General features: G+C 43.3%; 1 protein-coding gene across 30 annotated transcripts in view; it reads right to left on the bottom strand.

Annotated features, from left to right (window-relative positions):
* Positions 1-4710: 4710 nt before the first annotated feature.
* LOC108113576 (protein lap4) overlaps positions 4711-19769 on the bottom strand; it is a 62145-nt gene continuing 47086 nt past the window's right edge. For 14 of the 30 annotated variants that reach the window (XM_017224167.2, XM_017224172.2, XM_017224168.2 and 11 more), the window contains 6 exons: positions 18969-19110; positions 18261-18528; positions 10668-11135; positions 10055-10190; positions 9491-9676; positions 4711-7516 (listed from right to left, as the gene is read on the bottom strand). In XM_017224167.2, the coding sequence (XP_017079656.2) occupies positions 5894-7516; positions 9491-9676; positions 10055-10190; positions 10668-11135; positions 18261-18528; positions 18969-19110 (2823 nt within the window). In that variant the 3' untranslated portion in view covers positions 4711-5893. Of the gene's footprint in view, positions 7517-9490; positions 9677-10054; positions 10191-10667; positions 11136-12677; positions 14115-18260; positions 18529-18968; positions 19111-19769 lie in introns of those variants that run through there. The other 16 variants (XM_017224174.2, XM_017224181.2, XM_017224188.2 and 13 more) reach the window with 6 other exon arrangements.

The following is a 19769-nucleotide window of genomic DNA, read 5'->3' as shown; positions in this document are numbered from 1 at the left end:
ATGGTCCATCTGACCACAGACTCATCATCATCGTCGTCGACGGCGCAGGAAAGGCAGTGGACAAGCCGCGGGATTGCGTTTGACGGCGTAGTTGTTACTGTTGCCGTGGACACCGTGTTTATTAATGAGCTTGTGCAGCGGTCCATCTGCCACATGCAGCCAGTCGAGGAGGCATTGTCCTCTTTGTCCGCTTCATCGCCTGCATCCCGGCCACATCCTTATCCGTCCGTATTTAAATCAGTGGCCCGGGATAATCACAATCAAAATGTATGCAAATTGAGATGGGAGTGGCCGTAAAGCTGGAAACCATCCAATTTAACAGATTTTTCCACCAGCTCCGTTGATGAAGTGCCTGGGCCATGGCAGTCAACTTGCAAGGATGTACATCCGGCGACTATCTTATCCATATGCAGCATATGTGGAAATTAATTAACGGCAGTTGAGCGTTGGATGGAAAATTAATTGCGGAGACTTAATGTATAGTATTCCCCATTAAAACACCTTTTGTCGGATCGACTGGGTGCAATTGAAATCGATGGCGACGGCAGGACTCCTGGAGAATGAATTATGCTAAACCATGGTCACTGGCAATGCCACCGCCTTTCACCTGGCATTCTCTTCTTGGAACAGGACCTTATTACCAGGGGGTTTATACTAGGATCCCTTGCCAACTGCACAAACACGGATAAACTTTTATGGCGTGAAGAGCTCTGGGTTCGGTTGTTTTTGCAGTTGTTGCTGGCGGTGCTTTTGTTTGCCTTTCGACTGCACTTTAAGCACCGAAGTTCGTTAATGCGCGTACGTGAGCTCTGTTCAGATTCCCCGGAAAAGCGGCCCATCAACTGCCATCTCCAGTCCGGATTAGGAGCCAAAGTTTGCGGGCCAAGAATGGCAAACAAACACGTTGGTCTATGGTGTCTGTTTCCATTTGCGTTTTGGGGCCAAATGTCGGAAATCTAGTAATAGAAAATGCAGCACAAACACACGATTCAAATTTTACCTGAACACAAAAACTCGCACAGCTCATTATTAATGTGCGAGCTTCGATGTGCCGTTCAGTCACCTTGCGTAACATTCGGTAGGTAAGAATGGGAGGTGGTTGGTGCTGAAGATGGCATCATTGTTGCTTCAGCTAATGATGGGAGAAAAAAAAAAAAAAAAATTGAAACGGGGTAGCTCCTCCAGGGCAGCATTAATAAATTCCGCACGTACTGAGCCCTCCATATAAATCTGTTTCAAGCATATCCTTGAAAATTGCAATTGCAAAGCAGCCGTTGCCGCAGTGGTGCGAAAAAGAGGAACAGCACCAGGACAGGCAGAAAAAAAGAGGGAAAATGGTAAAGCCTGGGGGCGGTGGGTTTTGGTGGTTACTTTTTTTGTGTGTTAGGGGTGGCGGAGTTAGCTGGGCCAGAAGCTCCAAAGCCAGCACAAATACCTACATTCCAGTCAGCGAAGAAACAAAAAGCGAACTTTGCATAGGCTTCCAGGCGACGAAGGCGACGAGGATTCGAGCTGCCGAGCGAATGTCCCTTTGGGGACCTGCCCCACGCAAACAACTATTAAAGCCTTAGACTTCTTCTGGATAAGGCAGCGGATAAAATGGCCCTCGAAGGGGCAATGTTTTGTACTCGCAACTGCAACAGTTTGTGTCCTCTTTCCAGCGCATGCGCATTTTCTATACATTTCCCGCTTTTCCGAACAGCAACAGGCTGAAGGAGCACCACGAAAACAGCAACAACAATGTTTCCATTGCCGAGGGGCAGCGCAATCAAAATTGCAATGCGGGCTATGCATTTTTATGGGGCAGACAAAGCCTATCAACCCATCAGCTCATCAACCCATCTGCTAGCTATCCACTCATTGTCTCTGCTCCAATGGCCCTTTCATGAGATTTCTGCCCGGAGAGTAACTGACTGCTGGATTAACTTTGAACACGGACAAAAAATCATCAAAGTGTTAGTTTTACATAATCACCTTAGACTTTCTCATGTATATCCTCGGGTTAATTTAAAATATTAATATCTCCTAATATGTAAGCTCTTATTATATTTGTAACCAAATTTCAACGGATCTCATAAGAACTCCGCCTTACCATTGACTAATTCCCTCTTTGAAATGCATATTTCATATTAACTTCACCATAAAAAACTTCAAACTTGTTATTTTGTGACTAAAGTACTTCATAATATTGACTAAATTTATCTGCTTTTCTTTTTCTTCTTGCAAAATTGTTTGTATTTCTTGTGTTAACAATATAAAATGTCATTTTGTGATTTCAAGCTGAAATTCAATTGAGATTTAGTTATATTGAAAATCACTCTCCCCAGAATTCCCAAGGATTTAAGCTTAAATTTAAATTTTAAGCCTCAAATTGTATTTATGATTGTAGGAGTAAAAAGCTTCCATGATTGGAAAACTATTTAATTGATGGACCCATTGAAAATGAAGTTCGTTCTCTGTGCAATTCAAGAGGGGTAAGTGCATTATCGCCCTCTGTAGATATTTTATTGTCCGTGGGAGCCTGCATTCTTACCGATTGCTGCTGATAAAGTGCTTGATAAATGAATCAGCCAACTTAGTAGCTGGGCGTTAAGCAAACGCAACTAAACTTTCAAATAAAATGGGATATTATGCACCAGCACAGAATGTCCTCCGTCTTCGTGGCCCTGTCGTCTGCCAGTTGCTTCTCCGGATTGGCTGCTGCCCTGGGATTCCCGTGCCAGCTGCTGTGCTTATTTAAAATTTATGAAAACGCATCATCTGCACAGCACGTTCCATTATTTGCCAGATAACTCAGCTACGGGCGGCGGCAAATAGCTCGCCGAGCACGCGCCCAAGGACCAAGGAGCAAGAGCCAAGCACCAAGGACCTCTTCTCACCTGCCCACATAAGCTTACCTGCCGGCATGGCACATATGTATGTATGTTTGTAAGTATGGATGAATATATGTATGTAGGTGTAGCGTATGTGCCGGGCTGTATAAACAAACAGTGGACATTTTTCAAGAGGTTTCGACGACCATCTTTGCAGGATTTATGTGTGTAATGTGAAAAATTTCAAACAGCAAACGCTGTAAATTTATGTGGCACCCAGTTAGTGTGCGACTGTGTGTGTGCGTTTATGTGTGTGTCCAAGGATATTTGTGTTTAACCAAGCATAATCCTATTAAATGTGACAGGGGACGACAATTGGCTGGATTTTTGGCCACGACAGCGGAGCTTGTATGCTGCATTGCCGGACCACTGGAGTGTATTAAAATATGACAAACTGTTTTTGTTTTCCGTGCCTCGACGGACACGTAAACAACAACGTGAACTGGGTGGGTGTTTGTATGTGGCTGCCACCCACGAAGATGAGATTTTGATTAATGCGCATTGCTGGTGTTCCTGCTGCTGGCGGGGATGCTGCTGTTGCATCTGCATTAGCGTCGTCGACACTGCAGCAGTGGATCCTGTACTTGAAGGCTGGAGAAGCTGGCCACTGAAATGCAAATGCAAATGTGCATCCTGGCCAGGAGAGCGTGAAAAAGGCGGCGGGCGGTCAAGGGCGCCGACATGGGACCACCATTTCGCCGCATTCATTTGTCTTCTTCAGGCACAACAGCAACAGAAGCAACAGCAACATTCGAATTGCACTTTCAGTTGCAACATGCAGCATCTACGTCAGCAGGAGCATTCAGCAGCAGGGCTTAATTCAATTGGTGGGCATGAAATATTTAAGATGCTGACGCAAGTGCATACCGATGTAAGTATCCCTCTCATATGCTGCGCACTCTAAATCGTATTATGCACACTGCAGCAAACAGGGAACGTGAGAGCCTGGCGATTCCGGTGGAAAGTTCCTCTTACTGAGCGAATTCTAACGATTTTCACATTAGCAACTGCCCCTGCCTACCTACCCCTGGCCACGCCCATCGGACCTGGCAGCTGTCTATCTATTTGACTGCCTCAACAGGCGTTGTCGGAAGACGTTTGTTGTTGTGCCAACCTAGTTGTTGCAGTACCAGAACTGGAACTCTCGTCCCGTATCTCTGTCGTATCTTCCATCACGGCATGGCAGCTCCTTCCGCTCCACCACAGGAACATGTAGGCGTACTCCGTGTTCAATGAGGAGTTGTGTGCCGCATAAATAAATATAAAGCCTTTCCCTAAAAGCATCGGCTTTAACATAATTTTATAAAATGTTTTCCCCAACGCAGTCTAAATGTCAATTACTTACTATACACACTCGGAAAAAGATTTAAAAAATTTTAAAAATTTAAACTTAGTCCTTTTTAAGAAAAAGTCCTCATACAACCAAAACATAAGGTGATATTTTGATATACTTGGCCCATCGTCATAAAAATGGGGTAGAAAACTTAAGCCGAAACAATATTTATCACATTTTTAAATTTTTTTCCGACTGTCCTCGCAATAAAAGTCACTTACCTGATGTGCATATTTATAGACTAAGCATTCCAGCAGTATTTTTCCTCGATTTTAAGCCGCATAAAAATAGCATCGCCTGGGTCTGTTTATAGATATGGATTATTTGCAGCAAAGCCAGTTGACGTAATTACACGCCCTTGGCGAAAATGATGACAGAAAAATCCCCATTCAGATGCCATTCAGCCAAATCCCTCGCCCACAATGGGACTGAAATAAAAAAGCCACTCGGCGAATTAAATTAACACAAATGTTGTTGTTTTTTTTTAAATAAAAATGCATACAATTTGTTTATTTTCATTCATTTTGCGGCGTTTCTTTCGCTTTCGTTTTTCATAAAAAGACGAATTTACATACTAAATATCATATAGGTATTACATAAAATTGCTTGTAAATATTTTTACATTTGTATAAAAGTGGAAACTGAAATCGCCATAGGACATTTGTCATAGTTGTGCTTATGCCTTGTATTACATATACTACGGATTACAACTGGACGCACTTAAACACTGCTTCTAACTACATTATTTACGATTATTTGATTTATGTTCTCTGCTCTCGTTTTTTTTTCGTATCGAAATAGTTGTTTAGTTGTTTGTAGATTTTGCTTAATGGCTAAAAAACTAAGAAGAGTAAGCCCAAAAAACAAGGGCAGTCGGAATGCTTAAAGTTTATAGATGGTTCTCGTGAAGGATCATCCTGAATACTTCGTCCGGCTGCTGTGCCCGGACTTTGCGATAGCTCCTACTTTTTGTGCTAGAACATAAAACGTAAATTTAATTTGCGGAAAATAAGAAAAGCCCATTTGGTAAAAAAATGAGAGGGAGAAAAACCAGATGCTGTATGCAAATGATAGTTAAATGCAAACAAAGTGAAATTATTTAATTCAATTAAATAAGATTTTTGTTTCTTTTTTTTTTTTGTGTGTTGTTTTTGTTTTTTTGCCTGATGTTTTCGTATTAATTCAATTCGGATGGGCCCAGTGTGGCGATTTGTGTTGTTGTCGTTTCTTTGTGGTTGCTGCACAACATTAAATTTGCAGTTAAATTCTTGCAATATCTCATTCATCGATTCGATTTGATTTTAATTTGCAATGAAAATATTTTGTTTTAATGCGTACACACTTTCATGATTAGTAACAAATGGGTTTGTTTTTTGTAAATGCAAGGGACACGTTATTTGCACAATTAATTAAAATTATCAATACATATGCGAATATATCGTACATCCATAATATACATATGTATACAATTAGTGGGTATCTATAATGATGACAGCGAGTCCTTCTCCAACACGCTGATATGTCTATGTGTGAGTAGTGGGATTTTGTCTGTGTGTGTGTGTGAGTGCGGGAGGTTGTGCGTGTAAGGATTCGCTCGGATCACATACTCATACCCATACCCACCACACGGCGTATACGCAACTTCAACACTTTATCCCATTTCCTTACAGCTGCTACCGGATATCCTCTACTTCTTTTTGCCCTTTCGCTTGTTCTTGTTGCGGTTATTGTTGTTGCTACTATTGCTGCTGCGGTTGTTCTGCTTGCTGGTTTCTGGCCTTGGAATGCCGCTGGTCACAATGTTGGACACGGTCCGCGTTGTGGTCACCACACTGGTGCTTGGCTCGTTGTCCTCTGAACTCAGAGCCTCTGTGGTGGTGGTGGTGGTCGTTATGGTCTCCCCCTGCTGTCGGTCGAAAATCTGACGCTCCGACTCGCCGGCGCTTAGAAGGCGGTTGAACAGATCCTCTCCAGACTCACCCTTCTTTTTCTTTTGCTTCTTGACAACCTCGGTGACTGTGACGACGGATGAACTATCGCTGGCAACGGGCAAAGTGTAGGTCCTTTGGGTTTCCACCACAGTACCGCCATCGGCGCTAAGCAAATCCTCTACAGACTTGCGCAGCTGCTTTGAGATCTCGGCCAGAGCGCGTTGCTCAGCCTGCAATTGGGCCAGGGTGTCAGCTCCGCAGGGCTTCTCCGTAGATAGTTTCTCCTCCAGTTTCGTATCTTCCTCCTTTGGCTCCTCAGCCTCCTTGATGGTCGTGTACGTCTGTGACTTTTGCAGCTTGCTGCCTGTGGCCAATGTATTGAGATTCTCGATCACCTGGGCACCCTGCACGTAGGTGACATTCAGCTGCTCCTGAGCATTGTCCTCCTCGTCGGAGTCATCGCTATCCTCGTCCGAGGAGTCACTGCTCTCTTCTTCCTCTTCTTCGTCGTCATCCTCTTCATCATCGTCCGACAATTGGCCCGCCAATTTAGCAATGATTGTGTTGCGGTTGCTGTCCTTAATCAGCTCCTCGAGCAGCTGCTGATTACCGTTCTTGGCATCATCCTGGTCATTAGCAACGCGACTCGTGACCGTGGCGCCGCCAAAGTCAACCACATCGTCGATGGCATCGCCGTAGGCGCTCTCCTCATCGTCCCGCGCGTCGCCATAGGCACTGCCATCCTCGTCGTCCTCCTCTTCGCCTTCGAGGCTCTTTTGCAAATTCAATTTGACGCGCTCGTTCTCCAGCAGCTCCTCGAGCACGGTTTTCATTTTAGCATTTAATGACAGCTCAGACCTACCGCCGCAGGCGGCTCCTGGCAAGACGAAAGTTTCACTGCGAAGTACGGCCACGGCACCCTGCTCGAAATCGTCCTCGTCGAAGGGCAAGCTACCGCTCACGTGAATGGTGCGGGCACTGCCATCGCCTCCAATAACCGGATTCAGGACCTCCACAATGGTCGTCTCCTTGGCCATAGTTTGGTGAAGCGACAGAGGAGTGGGCTTGATTCGCACCTTTCCGGATGCAACACTTTCAATGGATGAAGGACCATAGGTATCTGAGTCGTGGCGCAGGAACAGCTTTTCATTGTTCGCCTGTACGGTCACAATGGAGGCGGTATCCTCCTCCTCATCCTCATCCTCGTAGTCATCGTCATCGTCATCTTCATCATCATCCTCTTCATCTTCATCTTCATCTTCTTGGAAGTCATCTGCCTCGAGTTCCAGCGGCGGTTGCGTATCATCTAGCCTGCCTTCGTCCTCAGGTTCAGGCACTTGCAGCTCCAAGGATATGATGCGCTCCTTGCAAGTCTCCACCTAAGTGTAGATGAGGCGGATACGTTGTGCATTCGGTTTGCCAGCACACTAACTACTAATGGAAGCAAGGCCAAAGAAAGCAGAAGGCGCAGGCACCGCAACCAGAGATGTGGGTCCCACTCAAAGCGCTTACAGCTAATTTATACAGCGAGGTGGAAAACGAACAGCTTGATGGGTGAATTGAGGTGTGTGAGGGCCAGGCCAAAAGAAGTGATGCAATGAGTACAGATGGTGAAGGCTACACAAATACATCCCTATGTACATACAGATGTTAGTTAACGTTAGTAATTATGGATGGGTGGGTGGGTGATAGTAGTAGTAGACGTGCAAAACTTTTAAAGTTCTAGTTGATCTGATCACGACCTGGGCGAATTTCGAGAAGCTAGCACGCACAGGGGCAGCCTAGTCGTATACGTGATATGAGGCAAATTGACAAACGACTAAAAAAGAAAATTGCCTGCATTTTCATCTAGTCCCCAGAGGGGCCGCCTAACACACAAGCTAGTCCCGACCAGGATGATAAGCCGAAACTAAACTGCAGCTGACAGGCAATCCGAAAATAGAGCCTGCTCCGGCGACATCCTGCGGCGAATTCAATGCAACGGGGTCAGCCTCCGGACAGAAGGCAAAGTCTCTTTCTCTCTCGGTTGGCCCTGTAGCAAAGTTTTTTGCACTCGAATTACCAGAATGAAACCACAGCCAGATTCGGATTCAGAATCAGATACTGCAAGGCATTGCTTGCAGTCCCAGAAAGATGAGATGAAACTGCAGTTCCCTGGCCAGAAGGCCTTCTTTTCTTGCTGTTGACATTCTTTCGGCTTGTTTCTGATGGCACTTCCTTCCATCCGTTGGCAAATTGAAAACCGAAAACCGGGTCTAAACACGTGCCCGCAGAATAACAATAGAGCATAAAATGCTTTGCGTGTTTGCCTGGTTTGTTTGTTTGTTTTTATTTGCATTCTTTTTATAAGTATATATTTTGAAACTCATTAAAACACTGCTGTTGTTGTTGCTGTTGCTGCTTTTGCCCCTTCTGCCTATTCAAACAAACAACCGAAAAACAAAAAACTTTTGCTTTAATTTTAATGGACTCGGCCATAAAAAGCCGCGCGTCATTATAATGCGTTTGCATACTAAAAATTGTATCCAGAATCAAGCCCCAAATGACGGTCGACTGAGTCGTTATAGCTTTATAGACACGTGACAACAACAAGCCCCTAAAAACAGACAATGAAACTCTTTCAAGGGTTCGACCTTAAAAAAAAACCGCGACAGTCAAATGGCAAACAATAACTGGAAATCATTTTTCGGATACGAAAAACGGAAGAGAAAACCTTTTCGCGTAGGTGGCTCGCAAAAGTGGCTTATTGTCCTTTTTATGCGCTGCACTTCAGCCTGCGTTGAGAGTCCGCGTGGGCGTGAAGCACCTGGTCGCGTAAGCCCTGGAAATGTCAACAAAATCCCCTTGGCAACTGAGTGCTTCGAGGATATTAAAATTTGTTTTACTTAACGGCGGCAGTCGGACAAACTTTCCACGAGACCAGGAAAGGCGACGACTAACCAAGTCCAACCAAGAAACGGACAGACATCCTTGACAGACCATAAAAATGATGAGCTCTATAAAATAATTAAGACGATGCCAGGGAGATGATTGCTTTGTACAATGGGAGACGTTCTGCAAGTGCTTAATGGGTGTGGTGCATTAAATGTTCATAATGTGCAACCGGAAATACGGACTACAAAAGGGGGGCGCAACAACTTATACAACTGATACAATATACTGGGATACAAAACACACAATACTCAAACGGCAACAGAAACCTATTTAGGTATATTTATATATGTATATATGTGTAAAGAATGTATCTAGGACGCTGTATAGACCAATAATAATGCTCAAACGAAACTCAAATTGGTGCCAATTGATATATAATACAGTAATTGCTGGTTTGAATTTGATTTGCTGGCTCTAACCTCCGTCTCGATGATTTTCTCAATGTACTCGACGGTGCGCAGTTGAGGTCGCCCCGTAATGGGGCAGGGCACCTCCTCAGTGCGGCGCACAATCTTCTCATCGAGTATTTTCTCGCGTTCGCGCACAATGACTGGACCGTCGCTCGATTTTATGGCAATTTTGGGAAAGACTATTTTCGGCTGAGCCTGATTAGTGGGTAGACAATAAATAAGAGATAGAAGTAGGTGAGAAATTTAGATAGGGTATAGGTTTTAAATTTAAGGGAAATTTCCAATTGGGGGATACACTTCTCCCGGTCCCGGTCCCGATCTCGATATCGATTTTTGATCCTTCATTAGTTACAATCGAGAGTCTGAAGGGTATATTAGTATATCTTGCGGTTAGTTAGTGAAGCAAACCATGTAGCTATGTGGGTTCTTTTGCTCATATATTTGATTATGTTCGCAGGCAAGTTGCAGGCCATTCCTCCGCATCATCGGGCGCAAGTTAATGGATATGGTTTTTGGGTTTTGGCTATGGGTTCAGTTAGTTTTCGAGGATTTAACCCCGTGTTCAAAACTTACCTCGCTGGCTCTGGACTCGTGGGTAATCAGATCGTCGGTCATCTTGCGCATATTCTTGATCACATCCTGGGCCTCTACGGCACCCTGTTCCAGTGAACGAAGACGAGCTGCCCGCCATGAGGCGCGCTTCTCAGCACTAAGAATGATAATCAAAGAGTTAGCATATACATCTTTAAAATATATTATTTTGGGCAACTGATACTCAATCTGAACTCCAGCTTAAGCAAAACTAATTACAAAATATGACTATTATATTGTATTTACAAAGAGAGAGAGAGAGAAAGAAAGTGGGTGTGACTAAGACAGACACCGCTAACTAAAAAACAAAGATGTAGGTGTTCCAATTCGACATAGAGATATACATAGATATACATATACGGAAACATTGAGAGTTGTTTGTATTGCCTCGCGTGAGTGGGTGCATTCATTGGGTGTATCGCATATATTTGGTGTGGGTGTTCTATATAGTCCAACCTAAACAAGGGGCTAGTCTCTGGCATTTCGCACGCCCACAATTGGGCGACACTTGACCTGTAACCTTTTCTGGGGGTCTGGGCCTGGACCTGGACCCTGCACGCATGTCAACTCGTTGACCGTCACGCATTCAACTTACTTAATCATGGAACGGCTTTTGCCAGTGGGCGTAGTGGGCGAAACCGGGGACTCTTTATCGTCCTGCGCCTCCAGTTGCTTCAGATACTCCTCCACACTAAGTCCGGATTGGCGGGCAGCCGAGGCCAAGGCGCGCCGTTCGGCCTTTAGGGTTCTTATTGGTATACGACTGCCTCCTGGGGCGGTGGGCGAATCTGGATCCGGCTGATGATGAAGTTCCTCCTCCGGAATTGAGGGCTCTTCAGGCTGGGATTGCTGTTGCTGCTGCTGTTGCTTAAGACGCTGTTGCAATGCTGGCGGAATGACAACCTTGACCTTTGGCTTGGGCAGCAATGAGGGCTTGGGCGGATCAACTGGCGTGGGAGTTGCCTCGATGGGTTTAACTTTCGAATCCGACTTCTGCTGATGCTTCTGTTTGGGTATTTTGCTGGGGGCATGTGGCAATGTCGGCGCCAGACTTTGTGCGGTTCTGTCATAATTTTTGAGAAATGGTTTTCGTGTTCGAATTGTGCAAAGTAAAACAATAACAACACACATATATTTATTTAATCAAATAATTTGCTTGTCAAAACCAAAAGGGAGTTTCGGTGAGATGCGGTTAGCACGTGATATGAGCAGTTACAAAACATAATGACGTTAATTTCTTTTAGTCACACTTGTGGGTACGTGCCCTGGATTCCCTGAAAACTTTTGGCATAACAAGTCGAATTTGTTGTAATTAAAAACCAAGAAACATACTGTAAAGTTAGCTGCCAGAAAGGAGCAAAGGGAAAGGACTCCCTACCGCCAAACCCTGACAAAATCACTTTTTGAAAAACTTTGCCAACAAGTGCAATAACATGGCAGCTGGAGATTAGCGTGCCGAGGAGCCCAGGACCTTGTCTGCGGAGTCGTAAAACTTGCCAAGACCCGTCTCGCACTATATAACCATGGTCGTACATGTTCATGGAGCATAGCAGCAGGAGCAGCAGCATAGTTGTATGCAAAATTAATTTTAAAATAAAGCGCCTTAGAACTATTTGCAATGGGATTTTGGCAGGGTCTCGGGATCCTTCCTCCTGTCTGAACTTTGTGGCCTATCCGTTCGTTTGACTTTTTTATATGCCCCTTGCAGCCAAACTGACTTTTGTCTTTAACAAATTGCTACACACTTTCAATTTAACTTTAATACGAAAATATTCACACAAAGCCGGTGCTACGGCTACTATTACTACTACACCTACTACATACTACTACTACTACTAAGTCGCAAGGTAGCAACTTCTGCTTGAGTGATTTATGTTTTTCAATTTGAACGCCGCCGGGCTTCCTTAGTCCTTGGTCCTTGGAGCAGCACCAGCAGCAGCGAAAAAGGAGAGAGAAACTTTTCGTTGAAACACTCTCGCTACCTACGCAAATGTCATGCCTGAGGAATCTGGAGGAGCAAACCGGAATGAAGGAGCCAACTAAGGGTACGTGGAGTACATAGTTGGTAGCTGGGGATGGGCAACTCCTGACCCAGGGAATTGCACTTATAATATTCTCCAGGATTCCTTTCTTGCTCATTTCTTTGGCTCCTTTTATTCATTCATTTGTCCTCTCGACTTTTAAATGAACTTTGCCCCGGCACTCGTCCGCGCGCCTCCTAACAATAATCCCCAGTTGGTCTCTGGGATTGGACCACCAGCACCACAGTATTCCGGCGCGTTCAACTTTTGCAATTGACAGATTTATGCAATGCCCAATGAAACTTTCTCTTTTTTTTCTACTCGAAGTTCAGCTCTAAATGATTGTTTTTCATCTTTGCATTGCTAATTGCTCGACTCGCCCGCTCATTATGATATGAAAAAGCCAGAATAATTAAAACACCCCCAATAAAGTCAAGTGGCAATGGTAGGTAGTAAAGAGGTGGGTAGGTAGGTGGATAGGTAAATGATGAAAAAACCACAACCGAAGAGTGCTCGAATGTTGGTTAAAGTTAAACAATTATGCAAACGTGATGATTGGTACGATAAATAAATGGCCATAAAGCTAATTTGAATCATTCGCCTTTATTTCTAGTATAATAAATTGTACTTCTTTTGTATGCAAAATAACAAAGTTACATAAATATGTATGGCACAAATCGATGACAAATACGTACATATGTGGATGATTAATAATAATAATAATAATAATGGTAATGATAATGCCGTGTTTCCATAACCGTAGTCAGTAATATTAATACATTGTTAAGCAGTTCTTATTTATGTGGTTCACAGACTTTTAACATATAAATATTTATAAAATATATCGAAAGTTTCAACACCGTTTTGACTACCATAAAAACTTAACTAGCTGGAGACTTTAGGAATACATTTTGCTTGATTTCGGAATACGGATATACGAATTATTGGTCAGGAACATTAAACGCTAAACCTTTTTCAATGGTTACATAAAAATAAAACACCTGGACTCCCTGTAAATTATCTCAGTTATTTGTTTTTTTTTTTTCTTTCAATTAAATTCAAGATTTTGGTATGTTTAACGAATAACAATCGCGGTAAATGCAGTGTAATCCATGGATATACAGTCGTTAAGGCGATAAGTCGACATTAACCCGACAATACCTGCGTGTCTGACTACGAAATCGTGACTTTATCTACACACATTAATCTATGGCAATTTAAAAAGTGGCAAGGGGCCAAAGGTGACAAAGGTACGAAAAGAACACAGCGAACTAATGAGACTTCTTGTCCTGCTCTAAAAATCATTATTTTTAATAACAAACATTTTCAAAAATGCAAAATGCACATAAATTATGCAAGCAACACACAAGGCACTGGAGTTCATCTGGTCTGTGTGGGTGTTTAGTATTTTTGTGTGTGTGTGTGTGTGGGTTTGGAAGGAGGTCCTAGAAGTGCTGCAGGTGTGTGAGTGTGCAGGTTGTGAACTGAAAAATTTCAAGTGTAGCCAACTCAGACAGACTAGTTGTTGTTCGGAAAGTTGGGCAATTTGAAAAGAGAGAAATAATTAGGCTAATAAAATGCAAAGGGGAGAGACAGCATGTGGCATTAACACCATGCTCTTATCCATATCAGGTGTAAGGTGTGGGCGTGCCAGTGGGCGGGGAATCGTGGTAGTTGTCACTCTATAAAGTTCACATTTCAGCGTTAACATGTTACGGGTACGTATATATATATAGTATATATGGGTATAAAAAGTTTTCGTGTCGCAGTATATAAAAATGACTTTATATTGCAGATTAGTTGGTTTACTGCTCGCTTCATTAGGTCTAGCTTAAGTTCGCAAAAAAAGTCTCGTTCGAAATTCACACTTTACATACATAGTAAGATATATGGTATATATATAGGTTACACTTAAGGCTATGGTTAATAAACGTGTCACATTCGCACAAGTCGTAGTGAGGGTGTCAGAGCTTAGTTTAGTTTAACTTCTAAATACTGCTTCGATTTCTTCGAGTGGATTCCTGCAAAAGTGGTTTGGAAAAGCAGAAACAGAAAGTTTTTGTGGTGTACAATTAAAAAGGTGCAGAGAAAGAGAGAGAGAGTGTCGAGCTAATTGTAAAATAATAAACACACAATGCTTCTTGGTTTGCCAAGGAATTTCGCGATTCTTCTTTTGGTTTGGTTCTCTTTTTTAAGGTTTTTGGTCCACAGGGATTTCACTTTGTCTTTGGCGAAATGTAGCCGGGTTTTCCACGACTTGTAATTAATATTTATGTGACCAAAAAAGCAACAATCTAAACAAAACAATCAACCAAAACGCATACAACGACCAACGAAAAAAAAATTAATAAAATAGACTGAGAAAAGGAAAACAAAAAACATCATTAACGCCCTCATTTTTAGCTTAAGGTCAAATTATGCTTTTATATCAGACACACAGACAACGGCATGCCGATTTGCATACGCCGCGGACCGATCCATTTGAGGAACGAACGAAGCGCCAACGCCATAAAATATAAATTAATTTATGCGCAATCAACAAAACATAAATATTTTCATCTGCATAAAATCACAAAAACGTCCAAGAAGCAAACGGCCGCAAACATACACATTTAAATGTAAAAAAAATTTAATATCAAAATCCGAAAGAAGAGACACAAAAATACAAAATACACAAAAAACAATTCTGCGGTCGCCGCCACCGCGCCGCCATCTCAGTTGACCACTAAAAAATCAAAAATCAAATTGGGGAAAAAAAAACTCAAAAATCCACCAATTGTCTTGTCGCTGCCAATATTTCAGGGTCAACAGCAACCGCAACCGCAAACCAATTGAAAGCGAGAGCGAGGGTGTATATTCCGGCCATCAGAGAATAGTGGAATAATCGGAATAGCCGGCAAACCGATGGACCAACTAATAATAGTTCATAAATTATCAAACAATAAATTAGACGATTAATGCACGACTAAGAATTTGATTGCGTTTTGCCGACATCGAGACAACGTCTTTTGTCGTCACGGAAGCCAATTTGATGTCGCCAAGAAAAAAAATTCATAAACACGGATCTGGCGAGCCTTTTGTGTTCCACAACTTTTATAGATTTAGACGAGTTTAATTTGAATATAAATACAAATAGTTTGGAGCACACTACTGCCTTGCCGGCTAATTTGATATGGGTTTTTCAGCAAATATATATATAAACTAATATTCCACTTCTCATTGCCTTTTTTTTACACATTTTATGCATGGAAAAAATATATAAACAAGAACAGGAAAAAGAAGAACGAAACTAGTAGAAATTCTTGCTAGAAATTTATTACAAGGTTATTAACATGTTTATCTTCTTTTCCTCGTTATGAATTCCAAGGCTAGAGCCCAAGCAACATAATAACACACATTTCAATTTATTATATTATGCATGTAAAGTTGTAAAGCCAGCTGGCAGGCGGGTTTTTTGGTTTTGGTTGTGGGGATTGGGCGGAGGTTGGGGCATGGAACGGGTCGCCATTCGTTCCCGAAGTTTTGGCAGCTGGGCCCCAGCCAATTCCACTTCAAGGTCTTCTTGGCCAAGTTGACAAACAGGCGTCTAGTGGTGAAATTGCGCCGAATTCTCAGCTCTGGGGGGACTATGAAGTCATGAGATATTTATACTCAAAATTTGTATCAAATTAATGATTAGTTCTTGCGGCTTGATTTATGCGCAAGGTTAGAAAAACAAATGCCTCCGGTGATCGGTGGAGAGATGAAGGAAGTCTTGGAATATCAAAACATATAGAAGGGTTTAGGGCCAGTCCTTTGAAATTCCATCAGAACGCCTTTGTAATGAAATGTACATAAACGCTAAAGTGAAATTAGCCATTTCTTTTGTGTACACATTTCGCGTTATTTTCATAGCTCTATTCTTGGAGTAAATTTTATTCGCCAACACAAAGGACAACGGAGTCCTTAAATGTCGGCAACTTGTCAAGCTATATGATATCTGCTGTTGTCATACGTGTCTGCTTGTTTTTCTTTCTTTTCTCTCCGTTCTCAACTATTTGGATTCAGTGAATACCCTTATGACCGGAAATGTGGTAGCAGTTTCTGATCAGTCAATGAGTTTCATTGAATATCTTCTATCATTTCAAAACTTGTTAGAAACTTTCAACTTCAGGTTGAGCTTGCTGTTGTTCATGGCAAAGGTCAAGCAACTGATTTGCGGTGTATTGACCTGAGAAGGGTATTCCGACGGCGACTTCTGCTGACGTCTAATGGTTGCGCTCTTTTTAATGTTTTCCTGCAACAGCTTTGGGGCGAAATTGTATTAAATTACTTTGTTGTTGCTCATTATATAATGTTGTTAGAGTCAGCCACTGGAACATCGCGTGGGGACGCCGAGTCCTTCAACCAAGCGGAGCACATATGTGTGAAAGTTGGCTGATAAGCGCCAGCTCTGTGTACAAAATGGCTGCCATGGTGGTCGGGTAGGTGTATTGGTGGCTGGGTGGCTTTGGATGGCTGCTGCGGTGGTTGTGCGGAGACCACCTGGCATAAGCTTTTAGTTTCTTTCATTGTTCAGTTTTTGTTTGTTCACCGACGGTGGTTGGCACCTCCTCCTACGCACACCGGAAAACTAGTTGCCTTTTGACACAATGGCCTGCTGTGGTTGCTACGTGTTGCATGCCACCGACAGCGGTTTGAGGAGCCATCAAGTGGGCATCACCCACCACCACCTACTCCCAAAGGCGCTAATTATAATTGCCTGTTTCGAGCTGGGGGTTTCAGGACATTAAAATATCATTTGAGCCAGCGAAAGCCGGCGAGTGTCTTTTTATTCGTGTTTCAGACAGACACGACTCTGATTCATTCGTGGCGCTTAATTCACTGCAACATACTTAGCATAAAATCATCGATTCCCAGCGGATACTGAATTATGCGTACGTGTTGCGTGATGTTCTCTTGGTGGCTCGTTTGCCGATCCATTGCCGGGGACCCAAAGCGAATCCGAATCCGAATCTGAATCCAAATCTGAGCTGGCCCCGCCCAGTTGAGTGAGCAAACGCACAAAACGCAATTTGCGGAATACCCAAATGAAGTTATTCAATTGTAAAAACAGCTGGCATTGTGCCGCGGGGAATTCAAGTGGAGTGGATTGGAGTGGAGTAGGACGCCCACACGGAAGGAGCAGGAACAGAAACAGAGAGCGAAGGATGAAGGGCAAGGGTGAAGGCCTGGGGGGCCAACATTGCGTATACGCAATGCTTGGCAAAAATTAAGTAAAGCTGCAGCGGAAATACTTACACTTTTAAGTTCAGCAGCTCCGACTAGATTATCATATACACGACGGGATGAGATTTGAAGCCCACAGGGCGAGGTCTATATACTAAAAAGATTTCATCGCCAGAACCATAACATGTTTTTCCGTCATTTTTACTTCACCTCCGTCTCGAGATCCTTACATTCTGTTTACTTTTTTATTTTCCTTACTTTTTTAAGTAGACTAACGGCTGAGAGTCTGGCTGCGATTTACGAGTCCATACAACGCTTAAGTGCTACATAAAACTTAAACTGCTTAGGGCTTACTCGCTTATAATCGTATGCATGTGAGTGTACGAGTGTGTATGGCGTTGGGGGGAAGTGTACTTACTATTAAAGACCTCTCAGCCATAGATCGCTATCCCTATTTAATAACATACTAAGTCTCAATGATGATTAGCAGCTCCGTCAGTTGACTGCATGGATAGTAAATAAAGTGTGTATGGTATTTTGTGGGTTTTTTGTGTTTGAGTTTGTATGAGCGATTGAAGGCGTCTAAACTTAAGAGCAACCCATATTTTAAAGCAGCTGTAAGAGAACCGGCACCAGAACCAAACCAAAAGCCAGCGAAAAAACCAATTGACCAATAAAAACTTAAGAATTTAACTTCGTTTAAAAGTATTATACTAAGCAAATGCACAAACACCGTGAAAGTAGTGTGAGTATCGTATATATGTGTGTGTGAGAGAGAGTGTATGGTTATCATAATCGCATAGGGTAAAGGGTGATTGATTGATTGATTGATTGGTTGGGCGGGTCGTGGGTGTGAATGTGTGTATGTGGGGCGTGTCTGTGCATTCAGATGTAACATAAAAAGCGCATAATGCAAGCACCAATAATCCGAAATGAGAGCTTCGCACATCCGCACTTACCTCATGTCCTCCGCATCATCCAAGTGCCCCAGAGCGGCGTTGTCAACGGAATCTCCGCGAGCTATGGCCTCCTGGTCGCTGTCATCATTATCCTCGCCACTGCTCTTGCTGTTGCCATGGCCCTTTACTCCAGCATCCTTGTCAATGTTGTCGTTGGCGGCATCCAGTAATCTGGAATTTTTATCACGGCGCAATGTTGCAATTTTCCTCTCCTCCTCCTGCCTAAGTTTTTCCACTTCATCCTTTGACAGGAATGAGAAAACTTTGTCTGCAAGCAAAAACAGAGTATATAAAATCAGTGTGAGCTAAGGACATCGCCCCGCTATTAAGTTAGGAAATTAAATAAATAGCGATCCGATGCAGCTTAGCCAGTTAGCTGCCTAAGTGGATTCCTCTTCCCTCTCCTCTCTTCACCGCTGTAGCTGCTCCAGACTTTGTCATGCAAATGGCGTTGGAAACCGTGTTTTACCCCCTTTCTAATTAAGCCAACCGCCGAACGAAAGGTGACGACCAACGTTGAGGTGGCTTGGCAACCACAGATAAGTGGTTTGATTGACAACTTGGGCCAAGAAGTGGGATTTAAGTGGCAAGACCACTAGCTGCTTGGGCAAAGTGCAAAAAGACATTCCCAAGCCAGGACAAGCCAAGCCGAGCTACCCCTTGGCACTCATTCAATCATGGAACTTTTCTGGCTAACCATTGACTCACCTGTCTTTTGTGTGGGCTTGTGTTGATCCTCCATGGCTGACTCAAAGAAGCGTTTTTTATCGGAAACCGATTTAGGCACTTTAGTCGGTGTTGGCTTAGTTGTGAACTCCTGCTCGACTCCGTCCCTGCTGGCAGGTGTTGACTGGAAAATGGCAAAACGTTTTTGTTAGCAACTCAACGAGCACAGAGAAAAGAGAGCAAGGATTTATTAAACGAAAGAAGAAAAAAATCAATAAACAGATAAAGCAGAGACGCTGGCAGCCCCAGCCATATTTTCAATTAAATGACTGGGAAAAACTGCAAATTTCAAAGCGCGCGCTGTGAAAAATCCAAAATGGCCATAAAGAAAATTGATGGCACTACACAAGTTTATTAAAAAGGCAGGCAGACAGGCAGAGAAACAGTCAGGCCTTCGGTCTGTCCCAAAAAGGGGCGTTCCGGTTTGGGTTTAGCAGGATCAGCCATATAGGCTGGCTCAATCATAAAGTGACCAAGCCGACATTTTTGGGTCTGTGCCTCTGTGTTCCGCACTCGGGGCATATAATTTACAGTGGGGTGGTGGCTGGCATCGGATTGAATTGGAGAGGGCGCAAATTACAGCTGCGTGGGTTAGAACGGAACGAACCAAACCGGAGCTGGCCATTTATCACCCAAAGTCGTGTGTACTGTCGGTTTTATGCTTTCATGCAATTCCTCGTGCTGGGCAACATGAGACACAGTAGCCAGATAAAGCCAAGCCGGGACGGTGGTGGATAGTTAGTGTGCCTGCAGAGCAACGATGACTGCGACTACGACGACAAA

Source organism: Drosophila eugracilis, unplaced genomic scaffold (assembly GCF_018153835.1).
Source record: "Drosophila eugracilis isolate 14026-0451.02 unplaced genomic scaffold, ASM1815383v1 contig_367, whole genome shotgun sequence".
In the NCBI taxonomy this organism is placed as follows: Eukaryota; Metazoa; Arthropoda; class Insecta; order Diptera; family Drosophilidae; genus Drosophila; species Drosophila eugracilis.
Note: the sequence above shows the minus strand (reverse complement) of the source record. Positions and strands in the feature narration are given on the sequence as shown.